The sequence below is a fragment of the Cynocephalus volans genome, chromosome 10 (genome assembly GCF_027409185.1).
Source record: "Cynocephalus volans isolate mCynVol1 chromosome 10, mCynVol1.pri, whole genome shotgun sequence".
NCBI lineage: Eukaryota > Metazoa > Chordata > Mammalia > Dermoptera > Cynocephalidae > Cynocephalus > Cynocephalus volans.
In genome coordinates, this window is record NC_084469.1 from 19226746 (window position 1) to 19245221 (window position 18476).

An 18476-nucleotide genomic window follows, 5' to 3' on the forward strand; every position below is an offset into this window, starting at 1 on the left:
AATCAGAATCCAAACACGAACCACACAGTATGTGATATCTAAGTGTAGGAGTACTCTGAACCCAGTAGAGCACTACACAATCTAAAGTAGATATCTACTAAGTATCTAAGGATATTTGTTGTTTTGCATACTTGATTTATCAATATCTTTAGGGAATTGCTAACTCTCTAAGTGCAGGTGTCTAATTTTCTCATTAGAGAATGACCTTTTGGCCGAAGGCACAGAGTAGTATGGTATAGTAAAAAGTCTGCCTTCAGTTTCTTCTTCTTGTTATGCGTATTCTTCAGTGAGGAACTAAAAAGCAACAGGTACCCCAGCATCTTATACATCTGTGCTCATTGCTGCCTTCCTTCAAAGACCAGTCCTTCCGCTTTTGCTCTGGATTCCATCTCTTCTTTTGTTCTCAATGACTTTGCTTTATCAGTTATCTGCTTTTATTAAATTGACATACAGCTATGTTTTCCTATCTTTCTTTTCTTTTCTTTTTTTTTTTTTAAGATATGACCAGTAAGGGGATCTTAACCCTTGACTTGGTGGTGTCAGCACCACGCTCTCCAAGCAAGCTAACTGGCCATCCCTATATAGGGATCCGAACCTGTGGCCTTGGTGTTATCAGCACCACTCTCTCCCAAGTGAGCCACTGGCTGGCCCCAATTCCTATCTTTCAGCTTTAAAACAAAAAACAAACCACCCAGATTTCACATCCCCCTCCAGCTGTATCCCTACGACATGGGAAGTCAGATGTTTTAGAAGGTTGTTTGCTGAGTATAGAATCAGTATGAATGCAGTTAGTTGATCTTAAGCAGTGTCTCTTGACTAAAGTAGCTTTAGTTATTCCTACATGCCATGTGGATGGCAGGCTGGGGAATACAGTCTGCCTAGCCAAGACTCCGAGCTCCTTTACCTTGGATGATAACGACCTATGTGTGCTTCTACACTCTGTTTTACATATTTCCACTGTTACTCCCCCTCCCCTGCCTTTTTTGTTTAGTCTTTCTCCCAAGAAACTTTAATACAATTGATTAGGTTTCAGCTTAGTAAATAGCAACGATCCAGGTCACCCTTTTCAAAAATGTTCTCATATTCATGCAAGTAAATCCTGGTTATTATCTGTCTGAGAGTAAGTTTGAGATTTGAAAGAAAGATCTAGTCTGGAGTTGTAGGCCTGTAACTGATGATTAAGGTTTATCTTAGAGAATGGTAGAGAAAAGATTTAATCAATTTAATGGCAGGAAAGAAGAAGCCATTAAAGAAACTTGAGAAAGAGTGGCCAGATAGGCCAGAGGAAGCTGAAGTAAAAGTGTTTTGAGGAGGTCAGCTGTGTTGAATGCTTCCAAGTCATTGAGGACCCAAAAGTAGACATTGGATTTATTAACACTGAAATTGTTGGTGAGCAGAGCTTGTTGTTGAATGGAAGCAGAATCCACATCGGAGTGGATAGAAAAGTGAATGCAATTAAGGTTCTTATGGATTAAGCTGTGAATGGAAAGTATGGGAGTAGAACCGAGGAAGTAGAAAGTCTATTTTTTCAGAAAGCTTGATCTCGAAGGAGTGATATGAAGGTCTAGAGAGATTATGGGTAAAATCCTGATTTGAGCTGTAGAATTTTGGGGGATCAGCTGGCCAGTACAGAAATTGAACCCTGAAGCTTGGTGTTATCAGCACCATGCTGTAACCAACTAAGCCAACCAGCCAGCCCTGTGGAATTTTTTTACAAAGCTTTTTTTTTAAAAAAATAATGTTTTCGTGTTCTGATGATACAGTATTTTAGCTCTGATTTCTCTCTCTTTTTTTTTTTTTGGTGCCTGGCTGGTGCAGGGTTCACACCCTAGACCTTGGTGTTATGAGCAGCATGCTCTATGATTTCTGTTTATGAACATTTTCCTTAGTTATGAGAACTTGAGTTGTTCAGTTCTAGGAGATTATGGATCAGTCGAGCATAATTAGAAAAAGAGGATATATGGGAATTGAGAATAGAAGGATGTAACATGGAAGGTAGAACACTAGTTGAGGTTTTTTTGTTTTTTTTTTAAACCCAGGATCAAATGACAGTCCCATTTTTATTTATTTATTGGCTGGCTGGCCAGTACAGGGATCCGAACCCTTGACCTTGGTGTTATAACACCAATCTCTAACCAACTGAGTTAACCAGCCAGTCCTAGTTGAGTTTTTTGTTGTCAAAAATAAGGGGAGCCAAACCTTGGCCTGAGTCCTAGTGAGAAGGAGTAGGGAGCTAAATTTTATGTGTGATCTTATATGTTAGGAAGGGAGTAGAGAAATACCTATTTACCTATACAGAGTAGATTAACTAAAGATTCAGAAGTTTTTGTCTCAAGTTTCCAAGGTAATGAATTTCTAGAACTGTAGTGAGACCTGCAGAAGAACAGGGAGGATTCAGTTGTTCCAGGATCATGAAGACTATGAATGGAATATAGACAATAATTTCTCTTCAAATGCACATCTACAACAAAGCAAAATGTGTGACCAGCACTACATTGAAACCTGTGGGGGAGGGACAGTCTGGAAGTTTTAAAAAAATTATTTGAATATGGACCAGCCTGTGGCTCACTTGGGAGAGTGTGGTGCTGATAACACCAAGGCCATGGGTTCAGATCCCATATAGGGATGGCTGGTTAGCTCACTGGGTGGGCATGGTACCAAGTCAAGGATTAAGATCCCTTTACCGGTCATCTTTAAAAAAAAAATTTTTGTATAGTATTTATTACTAATTTAGGCTGTGTAAAGTGTTCCTCTTAGTGTGTTCTCTTTATTTTAGTATATGTAAAAGTTTTATTTACTGTAATTGGATTAATCTTTGACCTTGCAACCTACTTGTAAGTGTAAAGGTAGATAAGAGTTTTGTTGTCATGGACTAGCTATAAAAAGGAGTGATTTTTTGAAACGTTACTTAACGATCACATTAAGTAGATCAAAACATCTTAGAATTTTCAGTTTGTAGAAGATTGATTCATGTTTATAGGTGAAAATATAATTTTTTCAGCCCTTTTGACTTCAGAACATTCCAAGTATATTTGCTCTTAAAACAGTGTATTAACCAGTTGCATTTTGATAACTGTAAGTGTTGTTAAATTGTATCAGGTAAAATTGATAGTTAAGCAGAAGTTTTTATATAAAGATACGTGCATGTTTAAATAACATTCTACTGTGTTAAAGTCAGTATGTAATCATTATATACAAATTTGCAAACTTATCCTACTAATAATGTATTAGAGTTAATGATTTTAATTTAGACTGTAGATATTATTCCTTCAGATTATCTCAGTGTCACTAAGCTTTGTACTATACTGTACTACAGTGAAGGGAGCAGTAGCAGTGTCAGTTCAGAGAAGTTAAGTACAGATAAGAGAAGTAGTGAAGACCACAGGAAGGACAGCAAGTGTAGGATCATTTTCCATTATGGACCTTTCCAGGGAACAGCCAGGTAAAAATCAAGCAATCCTTTACTCTGCTTTTTTTAAAAAAATGTTTTACCCGTATGTATTCCTCCTTTTCACTAACACTTGTTTTTCTCTACAGAGGTTGTTGGATGGATGTATGGGAATTAATGTCCCAAGAATGCCGGGATGAAGTAGTTTTAATTGACTCTGGTTGTCTTTTAGAAACACTAGAAACATATCTGCGAAAACATAGGTAAGTCTAAAGGTCATTACAGTATAGGGTGGGAGGTGTTAGCTGTCATCTAGAGTGGCCTGTCACTGATCTCCTTTGTATAATAGTACTTCAGCCTTCCCATTAATACCTGGCACTAGGCAGAGCTTAATGTCAGGATAGGCAGTTCCTTAATGGGATGACTCTCAGTGTTAAATTTCTTGTTTTGAGCCAGCATCTCCTTTTTTGTAATATTTACTTGTTTGTTCCAGACCAGCCTTTCAAGAAACACAGAGTGACTGAATTGAAAAAGTTAACTTAATCACTTTGGAAACTCTGGTATTCTTTGTTTTTATGATGGAATCATTTTATGATAGCATTTTCAAAATTATAAATTAGTAGCTTTTCACTTAGTAATATTTAGAAGTATTTTTTCTGTAATTGTTTGTCAAGATCTAAACAGAGTTGGAATTCGTGTACTTCATGTATTATAAAAGTAACTTCAGATTTTTCTTTTTAGAATACTTTTGCAAAGGAATTTTCTAAGTGTCATTAACATTTGGAAATTCGTAGGGAGGGAGAGTGCAGTAGGAAAGGAAACTGGTAAGGGAACCATCTAGAGATGGCATTCTTGGGGGGAGTTCTACTGTTACAAATTTGTCACATGTTGGGTTTGTGGTTGTGTGTTCTTTGACTGGGACACTTCTAAAATACATAGGTGAATGATGAAAACTGGTGTTAACAAGATTGGTGTTTATTTTCTATGGCAATGAGCTAATGACTTAACCAGCACACTAAGTTTATTGGGTGTTTCTCTTTTTTCCGATTACAAACTTTATTTGCCCGTTTGGTTGGTTATACCCAAGAGAGTAGAGAATGTGTCAATTATTTGTAGTTTTGGAGGGACTATACGAGGGTACTTCAAAAAATTGTGGAGAGATGTAATTAAAAGATAATGCGAATCTTTCCGTGAAATTTTTGAAGTGCCCTTTTATTGATGTAAAGATAGATCCTTCCTCCAAATATGGATTGGTTCACCCAAAAGATAGCTTTTTGGGTGATAAATTACTAGTTATCAGAGCTAATGTTTTGTAGTTTCCTATAATGGTTAAGATATTCCCTGTGTTTGGGGGCAATGTTTTATATTTATAAGAATGTGGAGTCCATTTTATAAATATCTTAAGGGTGGGGAGGAAGTATATTTAAGAGAGTAATTAAGGGAGATTGCATTGAATCTGGATTCTATCACTTATAACTTTGTACAAGTTACTTGATTTTTCTGTGCCTCAATTTTTTCTTTTAAGACAAAAATAATGATAGTACTGATTTATAGGATTTATTGTAGTATTAAATTTGTTGTGGGGATTGATGATACATAGTAAGGCTTACTTAGAACAGTATCTGGCACATAGTACATCAGAGAATGCTTACATGCCAGATTTGCAAGTCCTTATTCCTTTATTTCTAGTTCTTGTTTTAGGTACATTTTGAGTCTTTGAGGTATAGTCAGTTTAAAATGATTCATAAACATCCAAATAATGTATCTTTTTGGTGATACCTTTTTTTTTTTTTTAAGCACTTTATAATAAAGATTTGTTACACTATTTAGCCAGTAAAGTATTGTGGTAGTATATCATTACAAATGAGGTGTTAGGAAACTGTGAAACCTCTGCCTTAAAAACTTTTAAAAATTCATGAGCAGTGTTACTTTTGCAAATGGAAAAAAATACTTTCATTCTTATGGCTTCCATGTACTTTTTTTTTTTTTTCTTCCCTATATAAAGATGACCGGTAAGGGGATCTTAACCCTTGGTTTGGTGTTGTCAGCACCACACTCAGCCAGTGAGCCAACCGGCCATCCCTATATAGGATCCGAACCTGTGGCCTTGGTGTTATCAGCACGGCACTCTCCCGAGTGAGCCACAGGCTGGCCCTCCATGTACTATTTTTAATTTACTATTTACCTGTGCTTATAGTTATATAATCAAATGATTTTAAGTGGTAAAAAAGGGAAATATTTGAAGTTTTATTGTTATTTGACATTTGACCATTCATTTACTTAAAACTGTAGCCATACCATTTATAACCTGAAAATGTAGAAGTATTTGTTTTTATTTCTGTTTTCATTTTCCTCCCCTTATTGAGACTATTGACTATACTTTTTAAATTTTTTTGTGATAAAAGAACACAAAACATAAATTTACCTTCTTAACAGTTTATAAGTGTACATTTCATTGTTGACAACATGCACATTATACAACAGGGTCTCTAGAAGTTTTTCATCTTACATTGTCTGAAACTATACTCATTGAACAGCAACTTCCTGTTTCTTCCTCCCCACAGCCCCAGGCAACTACCATTCTACTTCTGTTTCTATGAGTTTGATTATTGTAGATACCTCATGTAATGGAATCATGCAGTATTTGAGTTTTTGTGATTGGCTTGTTTCACTTAGCGTAATGTCCTTCAGGCTCATCCATGTTGTAGCATTTGACAGGATTTTCTTCTTTTTTAAAGCTGAATAATGTCCCATTATATGTATATAACACATTTTCTTCATTCATCTGTTGTTGGACATTTAAGTTGCTTCTACTTCTTGGCTGTTGTGGATAAAGCTGCAGTGAACATGGGTATGCAAATACCTCTTCAAGTTCCGTTGGATATATACCCTGAAGTGGGGTTGCTGGATCATATGGTAGTTTTCTTTTTATTTTGAGGAGCCTCCATACTGGTTTTCATAGTGACTGTGCCATTTTACATCCCTACGAGTAGTTTGCAAAGGTTCTAATTTCTCTACATCCTTGCCAGCGCTTATTTTTAGGTTTTTTTGATAGTTGTCATCCTAATGGGTGTGAGGTGATATGTCATTGCATTTCCTTGTTCATTAATGATATTGAACATCTTTGCATATGCTTGTTGGCCATTTGTATGTCATCTTTGGAACTGTCTATTCAAATCCTTGCCCATCTTTTAATTGCTTTTTTTTTTTTTAAATATGACCAGTAAGGGGATCTTAACCCTTGATTTGATGTTGTCAGCACCACGCTCTCCCAAGTGAGCCATGGGCTGGCCTCCTTAATTATTTGTTTTTTTGTTGTTGAGTTGTAGATTTTTATATTCTGGATATTAACCCCTTATCCAATATATGGTTTGCAAATATTTTCTCACATTCTGTTCGTTGCATTTTCACTTTGTTTGCCTTGCCACCTGGAAGTTTTTAAGTTTGATGTAGTCCCATTTGTCTGTTTTTACTTTTGTTACTTATGCTTTTGGTGTCATATCCAAGAAATCATTGTCCAGTCCGATGCTTTTCCCCGTTTTCCTCTAGGAATATCATAGTTTAAGGTCTTAACATTTAGGTCTTTAATCCATTTTGAGTTAATTTTTTTATTCCTGTGTCCATTTTTAAAGCATTAGTGAAATATAATATTACTTGTCAGCATTCTTGCCTCTGTTTACCAAGTGGGCTTAGAGCCTCTAATTTCACATATACAGTCATCCCTTGGTGTCTGCCAAGTATTGTTTCCAGGACCCCTTCAGACACCAAAATCTACAGATGGTCAAGCCCCTTATATTAAATGCATAGTATTTGCATGTAACGTACATACATCTTCCTGTATACTTTAAATTGTCTCTCGATTACTTGTAATACCTAATACAGTGTAAATAATTATGCTGTTTTTTAATTTAATTTTATTATTATTATTATTTTAAGCTTCACAATAACTTTATAGATACCTTTACCCCATTACACAGATGAGGAAAACTGAGACTCGTTAAGAAACTTCCAGAGGGTCATGCAATTCTAAAAGGTAGACGTGGAAGCTGAATCTAGGTGGCTCAACCACAGAGCCTCTTCTCTTAACCACACTATACTGCCCCTCCCTGCTGGCAGCCCAAATTTAAAGTTTCCTCCTAAATGTTGTTGCTGGTTTTTTAAAATTTATATTATTTTTTATTTTTTGGTGGGGGGAGGGCAGTTTTGGTGGCTGGCTTTTATGGACATCTGAACCCTTGACCTTGGTGCTACCGACACTGTGCTCCCACCATGTTTTGTTATGTTTTATTGTTTGTGGGTTTTTTCCCAAATATTTTTGATTCGTGATTGGTTGAATCTGTGGATGCAGAACCCATGGATGTGGAGTGCGGACTGTATTCATTTGAAGAAACACAATGATCTACTGTTGGGCTGGAAAGACATGTGCATCATACTAATGCATGGCAGTATAAGGGTAAATACTATAGTAAGTGTAAATCAGAAATTATAGGGGGCTGGCCCGTGACTCACTTGGGAGAGCGTGGTGCTGACAACACCAAGTCAAGGGTTAAGATCCCCTTACTGGTCATCTTTAAAAAAAAAAAAAAAAGAAAAAGAAAAGAAACAAAAGGAATGCAGAGGAAGGTTTTTAAGCTGAGAGAGATAATCAGATTTATTTTAGAAAAATTATTTTGGTGTGAGAGATGCATTGGTGCTAAGAAGATTGGAAACAGGGAAGCCAGTTAAGCTTTTTAAAAACTAGGCACCTTAAACCAGAGCAAAGGGATTTGAAAAGAGGGGAACCACAACAGTTATAAGAAAAACAGAATTGATACCAGTTGTTTCCACCCTTAATAGGGGGACCTAGAAAGAAGTTGGAATTAACTGAGGTTTCCAGCCTAGGTGACTTTGTGAATTGTGATGTTCTTAACAGGGACTGGGAGGGAACATAGGAAGACAACAGTGTTGCCCTTGGGCCGTGAGTTTGAAGTGTTGCCTGTTGGACATCTGTGATGTCCCACCATTTTTCAATATGGGTCTGGCCCTCAGAGAAGAGCAAAGACTTGAACAAAGTTGTAGACTCACCAGTCATCTTTATAGACATGTTGGTTGAAGTCATCAGTGTAGATGAACACACTTGGGAGATGAATTTAAATCAAAGAGATCAAAATTTTCTTATTTCACCACACTTCTCAGAGAGCTAGTTACTGATATTTTGAGCCTGGCTTTTTTACCAGACCAAGTTGTTCCTTGTTTCAGGAATTCAGAGATAAAGAAACGGGGCTCTATTCTTTTTCCTTTGATTAATGTTTGGTTTCCAAAAGAAAATTTCTTCTGCCCCTGCATTCACAAGCTCTACTATACTTTTGTCACATTGTATACACTTAAGTTTAAACCACGTTTCTATGTATATATTGTCTATGTTATGTCTGTGTACTGAGAAATATGCATTTTTTGGAAGAAAGAATTTGACATTTTGGAAATTACCAGTAAATTAAAAAATACTTATACCACTTTTCCATCCCCCCCCCCCATGCTTTGCTAGTGATGTATTAAAATGTTGTAGTAAAAACTTGAATCAAGGTTTACTAGCCGAAGATACCAACTGTTTTCAGTGGCTGGAAGAAGTTAAGAGTCATTGGTTTGCTGCCTCCCTTGTTTTATTTCTGACTTGCACAAATAGCTCTTGAAGTGAAGATTTGCTAGTCACTGGCAACAAATATTTTTTGGACATGTATTATACATATATATCTGCTTCATTTCTTTTAGGCCATGTCCTTCTATATTTTAAAAATAATTTGCAAATGGAGATCTAGCTATATTTGTGCAATCCCTAAATTTGTTTTTACCTTACATGTGTATATTTTCAGTGTGTGTATGGAAGCTTTTTTTAATGCTCTAGATTGGGGGGGAGTGCCACTGTCTAGTATGCTGTTATGGGCTACATGAAATAATTACACAGCCAGTTCTTAATCTTGAGACTTTTCTTTTCACCAGGTTTTGCACTGATTGTAAAAATAAAGTCCTCCGTGCATACAATATCCTTATTGGTGAACTTGATTGCAGCAAAGAAAAGGGCTACTGTGCTGCACTTTATGAAGGCTTGCGATGCTGTCCACATGAACGACACATACATGTTTGCTGTGAAACAGACTTCATTGCACATCTTTTGGGTCGTGCTGAGCCAGAGTTCGCAGGAGGGTATGAGTATGTAATTTGCTAGAATGGGCTATCTAGCGCTTTGCTTCATTTTATTACTGAAAGTTTATTTCCATCACCTTCTGCCTCAGTACATATGATATATGTATAAATTTAAGTGTGCCTGGAAAGATTTTGCTTTTCTTTAAAATATGCATTTCTTAGTTGAGTAAAAATAGGGAAAAACTGTTCTTTGGTATTTGGTTCAGTCCTCTGCTCCTTCTTGCTTGAAGTGAGGCAGGCTTTTTTTGGCTTTCATTATTATAGATTATCATTTTCATTTGAAAATGATTAGAAGGGATTTTTCTTCTCCATTCATGCATTATCATGTTTAAATTCTCTTCACAATCAAGTGAGATCTTTGCAGCAGGGGGTTAAAAAAGGCTTTAATGAATGTAATTCATGAACTGTATAAATTATTATTAAATTATGTAAGAACCTAAAATGTCATCTCCGGCTTTATTGAGAAAATCAGAAAAAGTTGTCCATAGACTAAATCAAACCCATTTTCCTCTGTTTAAAGTATCCATCCTCATTTGAGTGCCTACTTTTTGCTAGGCATTTTAGAGTTCAAAACCTCTTTATCACTGAAGTTCTGCCAACACTTCTAAGGACTGGCCTAGAGGGCTTTTGCCCATGATTGAATCACTTTGGCATTGCTTTTCTCCATTCCCTCCTCAAAACAAACAAAAAACAAATAGGAACTTTGCTATAATTGGAAGATGAAAGGAACTGTCATGCCTGCTATGAGCTGGACATTTACATATGACTTCTCTGTGCCCTAAAACCTCTTTAGAGCCAGTTCCTGAATTACCTTATATCTAGCAATATTAGGACTGAGTTCTACTTGCATGTCTATTTCTGATTGGTTATATACATGTATGCTTGTATTTTTACAACATATATTTTAACATAATATATTTAAATATGTTAATTGAGTGTAAATATATAACTTTTTTATTAGATTGTTATTAGGTAGTCAAATTGTTTTTAAAGCCTGAATTTGCAGATGTGTTATCCATCTTTTATTGTTTCAGTTAGGGATATTAGGAATTAATGTGTGATTTATTCTCCTTTCTAGGCGAAGAGAAAGGCATGCTAAGACAATAGATATAGCCCAAGAAGAAGTTCTGACCTGCTTGGGAATTCATCTTTATGAAAGACTACATCGAATTTGGCAAAAACTACGGGCAGAAGAGCAGACATGGCAGATGCTTTTCTATCTTGGTGTTGATGCTTTACGCAAGAGTTTTGAGGTAAGAACAGTGGGCTGCTTTAGTGTCCAAGGTTGTTTAGTCAACTTACTGGATGGAATCTTAATGTAAGCCACCAGTGCCTCAGAGGGCTGTAATCCACAGATACAATTTCATGGCTTTGGGTAGGGAGGGGTTCTGGGGAATTGGGATTTAGAAGAAGTTCGTGGATTTTTTTTTTGTTTTAATCCTGTTCTTCCAGCCTTGGTTTTTAGACTTTCTCACAGTAGAAAACAGAAGTTAATGATTAACAACATGCTGCTATGAAACATAAGTAACGAAATGTTAAAAGCAGCCAAAAAATAAGCAACAAAAATAGAAAACTTTAATGAATCCCAGTTTGCCTGCTGTAGTCCAATAGTATGAAGTAAATGCTGTCTGAATGCCATGATATAAGTACTACTTTTTAGAAGCCTACTGAAGCCTCTTTCTAATGCTAGTATTGGGTTTATTGCCTGTGATTTGGTAATAGTTTTTTCATTTATACTCTTTAGAACATAAATATTTGGCTAGTGAATATTTTGTACATACTTGTTTTGTAACTGTTTAAACTGGGTTACCAGTCCCTTTTGAGAATGGGATGAAAGCTATAAATGCTTTTTCCAGAAGCCTGTCCATGAACTTAAGCACCCTGTTCTGGGGAGTCTGAGGATTTGTATTAGTTCTTGGTGAATAGATTTCTTATTCCTTTCTTTTTGCATGTTTGTGCCTTCAGAGATTAGACCATCTAATCAGGTTAAGTAGTCTTTCCATTATGAGAAGAAATGAATGTTTACTTTGCTGTGTTAAAATTCTGATATTTAAAACTAGAATATGAGTACTGCTGGTTTGGAATAGGAGTGTGTGTAAGTGTGCCTTCCTATAGAAACTAGTTGAATGTTGACTTCTGAGTAGATTAAGACTCAGTTATCATTTAAGATATTGAAATTTAAGATTCTTTATGGGGACTTTCTGGCAAAATTGCTTCACGAAATATTAGTACTGTATGTCTGATATCATTTAAATTTAAGAAATGGGAATTTCCATGGAAAATAAGGGAAATTCTGAATTCATTCTCAACTTTGTTTTTATAATAGATGACTGTGGAAAAGGTACAGGGTATTAGCCGATTGGAACAACTTTGTGAAGAGTTTTCAGAGGAGGAACGAGTAAGAGAATTGAAGCAAGAAAAGAAACGCCAAAAACGGAAGAATAGACGAAAAAATAAGTGTGTGTGTGATATTCCTACTGCCTTACAAACAGCAGATGAAAAGGAAGTAAGCCAAGAGAAGGTAGTATTTCTTATATCAGCTCATAAATGTATAGATACTGCTTTAGATAGAAGTAATGCTTTTGCTAGATTTGGGCATTTTTTACTGTGCTTTTCCAGATGTGAGCTCTCTTGCAGTTTGTCTTTTGGCTTTATTCCTACTATAGTGTGTATAGGCCAGAATTTTTAATCTCACCTATTTGTTTTATAAAGACAATGTTAGGTAGTTATCTCTTCACCTGACTTAATGTGCTATTGTTAGATCAAAGTCAAAATATGGAAAATTATCTCCATATGTGACCTAGAACAGTTCTCAACTTTCTGGTCTTAAATCCATTTACATTCTTAAAAATAAAGGTGCCCAATGAGCTTTGGTTTTATGTGGGTTATACTTATCAATATTTACTGTATTAGAAATAAAAATGGAGAAATTTTAAGTTATTCATTCATTTAAAAATAATAGGCCCATTATATGTTAACTGAGTAACAATTTTTGAAAAATAACTTTTTCAAAAAAAAGAAAGTGAGAAAAATGGTATTTTAAATTTTTTGCAAGTATCTTTAATGTTTGAATTAAAGAATCAGCTGCATTCTTATATCTGCTTCTGCATTCTGTTTCTATTTGCTGGCTTGGTTGAAGCATTTGAAGAAAGTCTGGTCTCACACAGATACATGCAGGAAAAGGAAGACTTTTTTTTTTTTAAAGATGACTGGTAAGGGAATCTCAACCCTTAACTTGATGTTGTCAGCACCACACTCTCCCAAGTGAGCTAACTGGCTATCCCTATATAGGGATCCGAACCCATGGCCTTGGTGTTATCAGCACCACACTCTCCCAAATGAGCCACGGGCCGGCCCTAGGGAGACATATTTTAATATAAACCTTTTCAGATAGTTGTGGATATTTTTCTTTGATATTACAACTCAACAGGTGGTAGTTTCTGAAAGATTAGCTGTGATGTAGAATGACACCTTATGAATGACCTTTTCATATTTTATTAAATTAAAATCCATTGGATTTGACTATATTGCACTTTGAATAGATCTTTTACCCATGCATGATTTTGTGCAAATCTTCCAGATATTGTCATTTCACTATATAATATCAGATAATTATAAAAGTCAAAAATCACTACTGATCTTATCAGAAAAGTCTACATAAGCTTCAAGTTTTCAGGGCTGTATGCGAGTTTCCAAAATTCTGATTGTTGTTTCAAAGTTTGGATTTGTTTTTTTTTGTTTTTTTTTTTGGCAGCTGGCTGGTACAGGGATTAAACCCTGGACCTTGGTCAGCACCAAGCGCTCTAACCAACCAAGCTAACCGGCCAGTCCCTCAAAGTCTGAATTTTGTCATTAACAACAAATACTGCTTATTGCTTTCCTTAAAGTGACAGACTGACTTCATTCACTTTTGAGACAATACCTGCTAAATATCCAAGTCTGAATAACGATCATTTGTCTCTCAGTCATTCTTTCAAGTAAAATTGATGTCCCAGGAAAAAAGCAACTAGTTCATCTTGCAACTCAAACGGTTGCCCAAATACATTTCCTTGAGATAGCCATTGTGCTTGGTATGCAACACAAGTGCTTTAAGCATACTTCCCATTTGTCACATAGACTATTAGACACCTGTTCACAGTTGATATCTAATAAAATTAATATTTTTACCACTTCATCAACGGTATTCATAAGTGAAATATCCTTTTATTTATTTTTGCTGAAAGTGCTTGACAAGTGAAGAATACAGTGACTGTTAGTACACTTTGGTTGCCATAGCCTTGATTTGTGCTAAGGCACCATCAACTTTACCCACCATCACCTTTGTACTATCAGTGTAAATGTCAATATAGTGAAAAAGGCATATAGTATCTTAGTGTTACGATGAAAATAGTTTTGACCTAGAGGACCCCCTGGGGTCAGCAAAACACACTTTGAGAACTGCTATCCTAGACTTTCCTCATACATTAACTATTAACTTGCTTTTAGTTGGTTCACAGTCTTGAAGTGAATTAATGATTTTCTATAAGAATAGTCTTTTCAATTCTTAACCTCATAACTCCTATCTAATTAGTTAAAGTTAAAGAAATTAAAATGTAGCCATTATGGAGGTAAAGCTTTTTACTGTTTTTTAATGTTGACCCTTAAAGGAAACAGACTTCATAGAAAATAGCTGCAAAGCCTGTGGCAGCACTGAAGATGGTAATAGTTGCGTAGAAGTAATTGTTACCAATGAAAATACATCTTGTACCTGTCCTAGCAGTGGCAATCTTTTGGGGTCTCCTAAAATTAAAAAAGGTAGGTAAATAATTTCTTTTTAAAATTAACTCTTAAATCAATTCTTTCTTACATTTTAAGTGTAAGAGCTTCTAGAAATTCTGGAATCTAGAATTTAAAAACTGCTTTATAGCCCCAAGAATATCATATAATTTAGTCAGATACTTATTGCCTTCTTTTTCTTTATGTTACTTGATTTGAAAAACAACTGTAAATCCTGATCTTATTTTCATTATTTAATTTACTTTCTACTTTCAATAAGTGATCAATTTTGAAATTTTTCTGTAGTCCCCAGTTGGTTCATTCTTTGTCCTAATATATTGATTGTTATGTTAATTGTAACTCACACCTGATCTATTTTCAGGCTTATCTCCACACTGTAATGGTAGTGATTGTGGATATTCATCTAGCATGGAAGGGAGTGAAACAGGTTCTCGGGAGGGTTCAGATGTTGCCTGCACCGAAGGCATTTGTAACCATGATGAACACGGTAGGTTCAGGTTAAGCATCCCAATTATTTCTACTACACGGCTGATTTAAGACCATAAATAAGGAGTAATGATTTCTGCAGGTGATGACTCCTGTGTTCATCACTGTGAAGACAAAGAAGATGATGGTGATAGCTGTGTTGAATGTTGGGCAAATTCTGAAGAGAACACCACAAAAGGAAAAAATAAAAAGAAGAAAAAGAAAAGCAAGATGATGAAATGTGATGAAAATGTAAGTGTTATAACTTACAATTCTGAAACCTTTGCTATTGAAGGGAGAATAACCTATTTTCCTTGTGGCATGTGTGCAGTTGAGTTGATAGGATTTATTTTTTTAGAATGAGTACTTGATGCAGTTCCATTGGTTGCTTATCTTGTGGGTGTGTGCATACGTGTGTGTGAGAGAGAGAGAGATGTGGTCATTTGTCCAACAGTCCATATTATTTATAAATCCAATTCACTCTTTTCATAAAGCTTTTTAATTTATTAGCTATGCAATTTGTTTAATCTTAGTTTTCCCATTTGCAAAATGGGAATAATAGTCCCTATCATATTAGATTCTGTGAAGGGGAAGTGAGATTATATTGGCAGGTAGCATAGTATCTGATACACAGTAAGTGCCTAGTAAATGTCAGCTGCTGCTGTTATTCAGTATTCCTCCTAAAAATTTTAACACTATGTCAGGGCATTTATTTTTTATTTAAAGAATAATTGCATTATTCCCTGCATTTTTACCTGGAAAATCCTTTGCTGTGGTTTCAGATCCAAAAGCTTGGTAGCTGTATTACAGATCCAGGTAATCGAGAGACCTCAGGAAATACCATGCACACAGTGTTTCATCGTGACAAGACCAAAGATGCACATCCTGAAAGCTGTTGCAGTTCTGAAAAGGGTGGGCAGCCACTGCCTTGGTTTGAGCACAGGAAAAATGTACCACAGTTTGCAGAATCCACAGAAACATCATTTGGTCCTGATTCTGGAAAAGGTGCCAAGAGTTTAGTCGAACTCCTTGTAAGTAATTCATGATATCGTACTATGGGTAACTGCTGGTGCATGGGGTAGATGTGGGAGGGGATAGTATTTGAGGGTTTAAGGTGGGGAGTAGAGGGAAGCTTTTAAGAAATTAAGGGTAGTATTCCATTATTATTTGGTGACTCCATTACTGCTCTTCCACTCATGGTTTATGCAACTGCTCCAGAACACATTTCCTTGTCCTCCTTAGTTGGGAGAAGGGGATAGGGGCAGCATTCTGCCTCCTCTTCAAGGAGTGAATTGCCTCTTCCAAGTGGCAATTTATTGTAGCCACCCTTCCATACCAGGAGAAAATATAGAATCTGAACTAGAGTCTGATTTCTAGGTTACTTTCTTTAGGATAAAAGCATAACTAAGCTTGGAAAATCTTTTATAATTGACTTCTGAAACTTTAGATGAATTATACCTGATTTCAGGTGACCCACCATATAGTAAGTGTGGCTCTTGGAGGAGGAGGGAGGGAGAAGAGCGATGTCTTTCCCAAAGTCATGAGGGTCCTAATGGAACCAAATCCTTCGGAATACTAGTTTTTTTCTTTTTTATGTGGGTATAAGTTTGATGATGATTATTATTTCTTAAGTAAAAAAGATTTACTTACTTTGTAGAGATAAATGTTTCAACATGGGACCAGGTAGAGATAAATCTGGTTATTTAAAATTTTGTAATTAGTTGTAACGATTTCTAATTAGTCATTTTCTTAAAAGGTATGGTAGTAGTCTGCTAGGCTCATAGGCTTTTAGTATAAATTTTAGTATAAATGATAGATTTAGAGTTTTAAACCAAGTTGAGTTGGATTTCATTCTCAATTATTACTTTACTTTCTTAGAATGATATGATGCTTATTCTGTAAACACCAACTAAAGGCTTTATGTAACTGAATTGAAACTAAAAAGCTAGACTGTGTTCATTTCTAGCTGTCTTATATCAGCATAGCATTTTGCATTCTTAAGACATAGTCTTAACTACTGCTTTAATTTGCAGGATGAGTCTGAATGTACTTCAGATGAGGAAATCTTTATCTCTCAAGATGAAATACAGTCATTTATGGCTAATAACCAGTCTTTCTACAGCAATAGAGAACAGTACCGACAGCATCTGAAAGAGAAATTTAACAAATACTGCCGCTTAAATGATCACAAGAGGCCCATTTGTAGTGGCTGGTTGACAACAGCTGGAGCAAATTAAATAAATAAAATAGCTCTGTCTTTTAATGAAACACTCAAGATGACTACTGCGCCTTCTCTTTAAAAAAAAACTCTTAATTTAGTGACTTATGGCAAAATTTTATCTTAAATCAATGTGATTCTTTCTTGTTTTGGGAGATGGTGGAGGTAACCTCATTAGTTTGTTATTTCTTCAGGCTTGTGTCTTTAGTTGTGTGGCTGCGCAGGCCTGCCATATGATTTAAGCCATCTCTTTTCATTAAATGTTTCTCTTCCTGTGAGACTTACTAAAGCAACTTAGTGGCAAAAAGTAATGTTGTACTTACACTTCTGTACAGAAATGACAATGAGCTGAATATATGGTTTTACAAAGTAGACATCCACTTGCGAAATGTTTGGATGTAATGTTAAAGCGCAATGTGCAAAATTTAAAATAAAGAGTATTTATTAATACGCATAGTAAAATTTGGTGTACATGTTTCTACTTAATGTGTGGCAATACTTTATTATTTGCCACTTGTGGACTTGGTACTTGGCCACTGTTGATGTTAGAGAGGATGAAGAGCAAATGAGACTAGAGACACAGATTACTGAAGACAAAATTCTTCCCTTGATCAGAGTTGACAAACGAGAAAAGCAGTTTCCAGTCTTTTGGATTCAGACGCACTACCACTGCACCATGAGGTCACAGTTTCCAGTCTTTTGAAAGAATAAATTTGTTGCGATATCATCAAATACTGGCTAGCATCCTACTTTCTCATGAGACTTTAATTGCTATTAAAAGTTCCCTAATACATAACACGAACCACCTCTTAAATTCAGAAGTTCTTATTGACCTAGAAGAATGAAAACAAAACTTGGCAGCATTTCAACCAAGGGTTGCATGATAAGTAATTGACTCAGTATGCAAGACTGGGATCAGAAGGCTGCACTGAGAGCTAACCACATTGTGGTCTGTGTAAGTGCATGTTCAGCCTTATCTGGTTTCCAACAATAGTCACTATAGCCTTACAGTTAACTGTTGTCACAAGCTGCCTGTGAGTACTAAAGGAGATTTTCCTCAGGAGTAGCATTTTGCTGCCATTTAAAAGGTTGAGGCAACCAACTTAATAAGCACACGTGCTTAGAGCTTTGTATCTGCATGTTGATAGTACTTGGTGGGCAGCAGACAAGGGGTGGGATAGTCAATACCTCTGTGCAGTGGGAATGGAGTGAATTTTATGGGCTTTCTACCACTTAGATTTTTAATCAAATATCAAGTGGACAACAGTAGAAGCTCAGATTGTTCATAATTGGTGGCATTTCTTTGAACCCTCTCCTGAGTTGTCTCTTAAATAAGTGTTGTATAGGAATTGGGGCAAAGGTCAAATGAGTCATGATTCCTTTCTGACCCTTGTTAGCTTTCATCCTTGAATCCATAAAAAATGACTATGGGCCTACCACAGCCCTTGG

At 35.9% G+C, this 18476-nt stretch overlaps 1 protein-coding gene across 5 annotated transcripts in view; it reads left to right on the top strand.

Moving 5' to 3' along the window:
• The window catches only part of GGNBP2 (gametogenetin binding protein 2), a 31338-nt gene extending 13849 nt beyond the window's left edge, over window positions 1-17489 (top strand). For 2 of the 5 annotated variants that reach the window (XM_063110406.1, XM_063110407.1), the window contains 10 exons: window positions 3317-3442; window positions 3538-3651; window positions 9365-9574; window positions 10647-10821; window positions 11895-12089; window positions 14215-14362; window positions 14706-14831; window positions 14913-15061; window positions 15592-15840; window positions 16843-17489. In XM_063110406.1, the coding sequence (XP_062966476.1) occupies window positions 3317-3442; window positions 3538-3651; window positions 9365-9574; window positions 10647-10821; window positions 11895-12089; window positions 14215-14362; window positions 14706-14831; window positions 14913-15061; window positions 15592-15840; window positions 16843-17046 (1696 nt within the window). In that variant the 3' untranslated portion in view covers window positions 17047-17489. The remainder of the gene's footprint in view (window positions 1-3316; window positions 3443-3537; window positions 3652-9364; window positions 9575-10646; window positions 10822-11894; window positions 12090-14214; window positions 14363-14705; window positions 14832-14912; window positions 15062-15591; window positions 15841-16842) is intronic. The other 3 variants (XM_063110408.1, XM_063110409.1, XM_063110410.1) reach the window with 3 other exon arrangements.
• The last annotated feature ends 987 nt before the right edge of the window (window positions 17490-18476 follow it).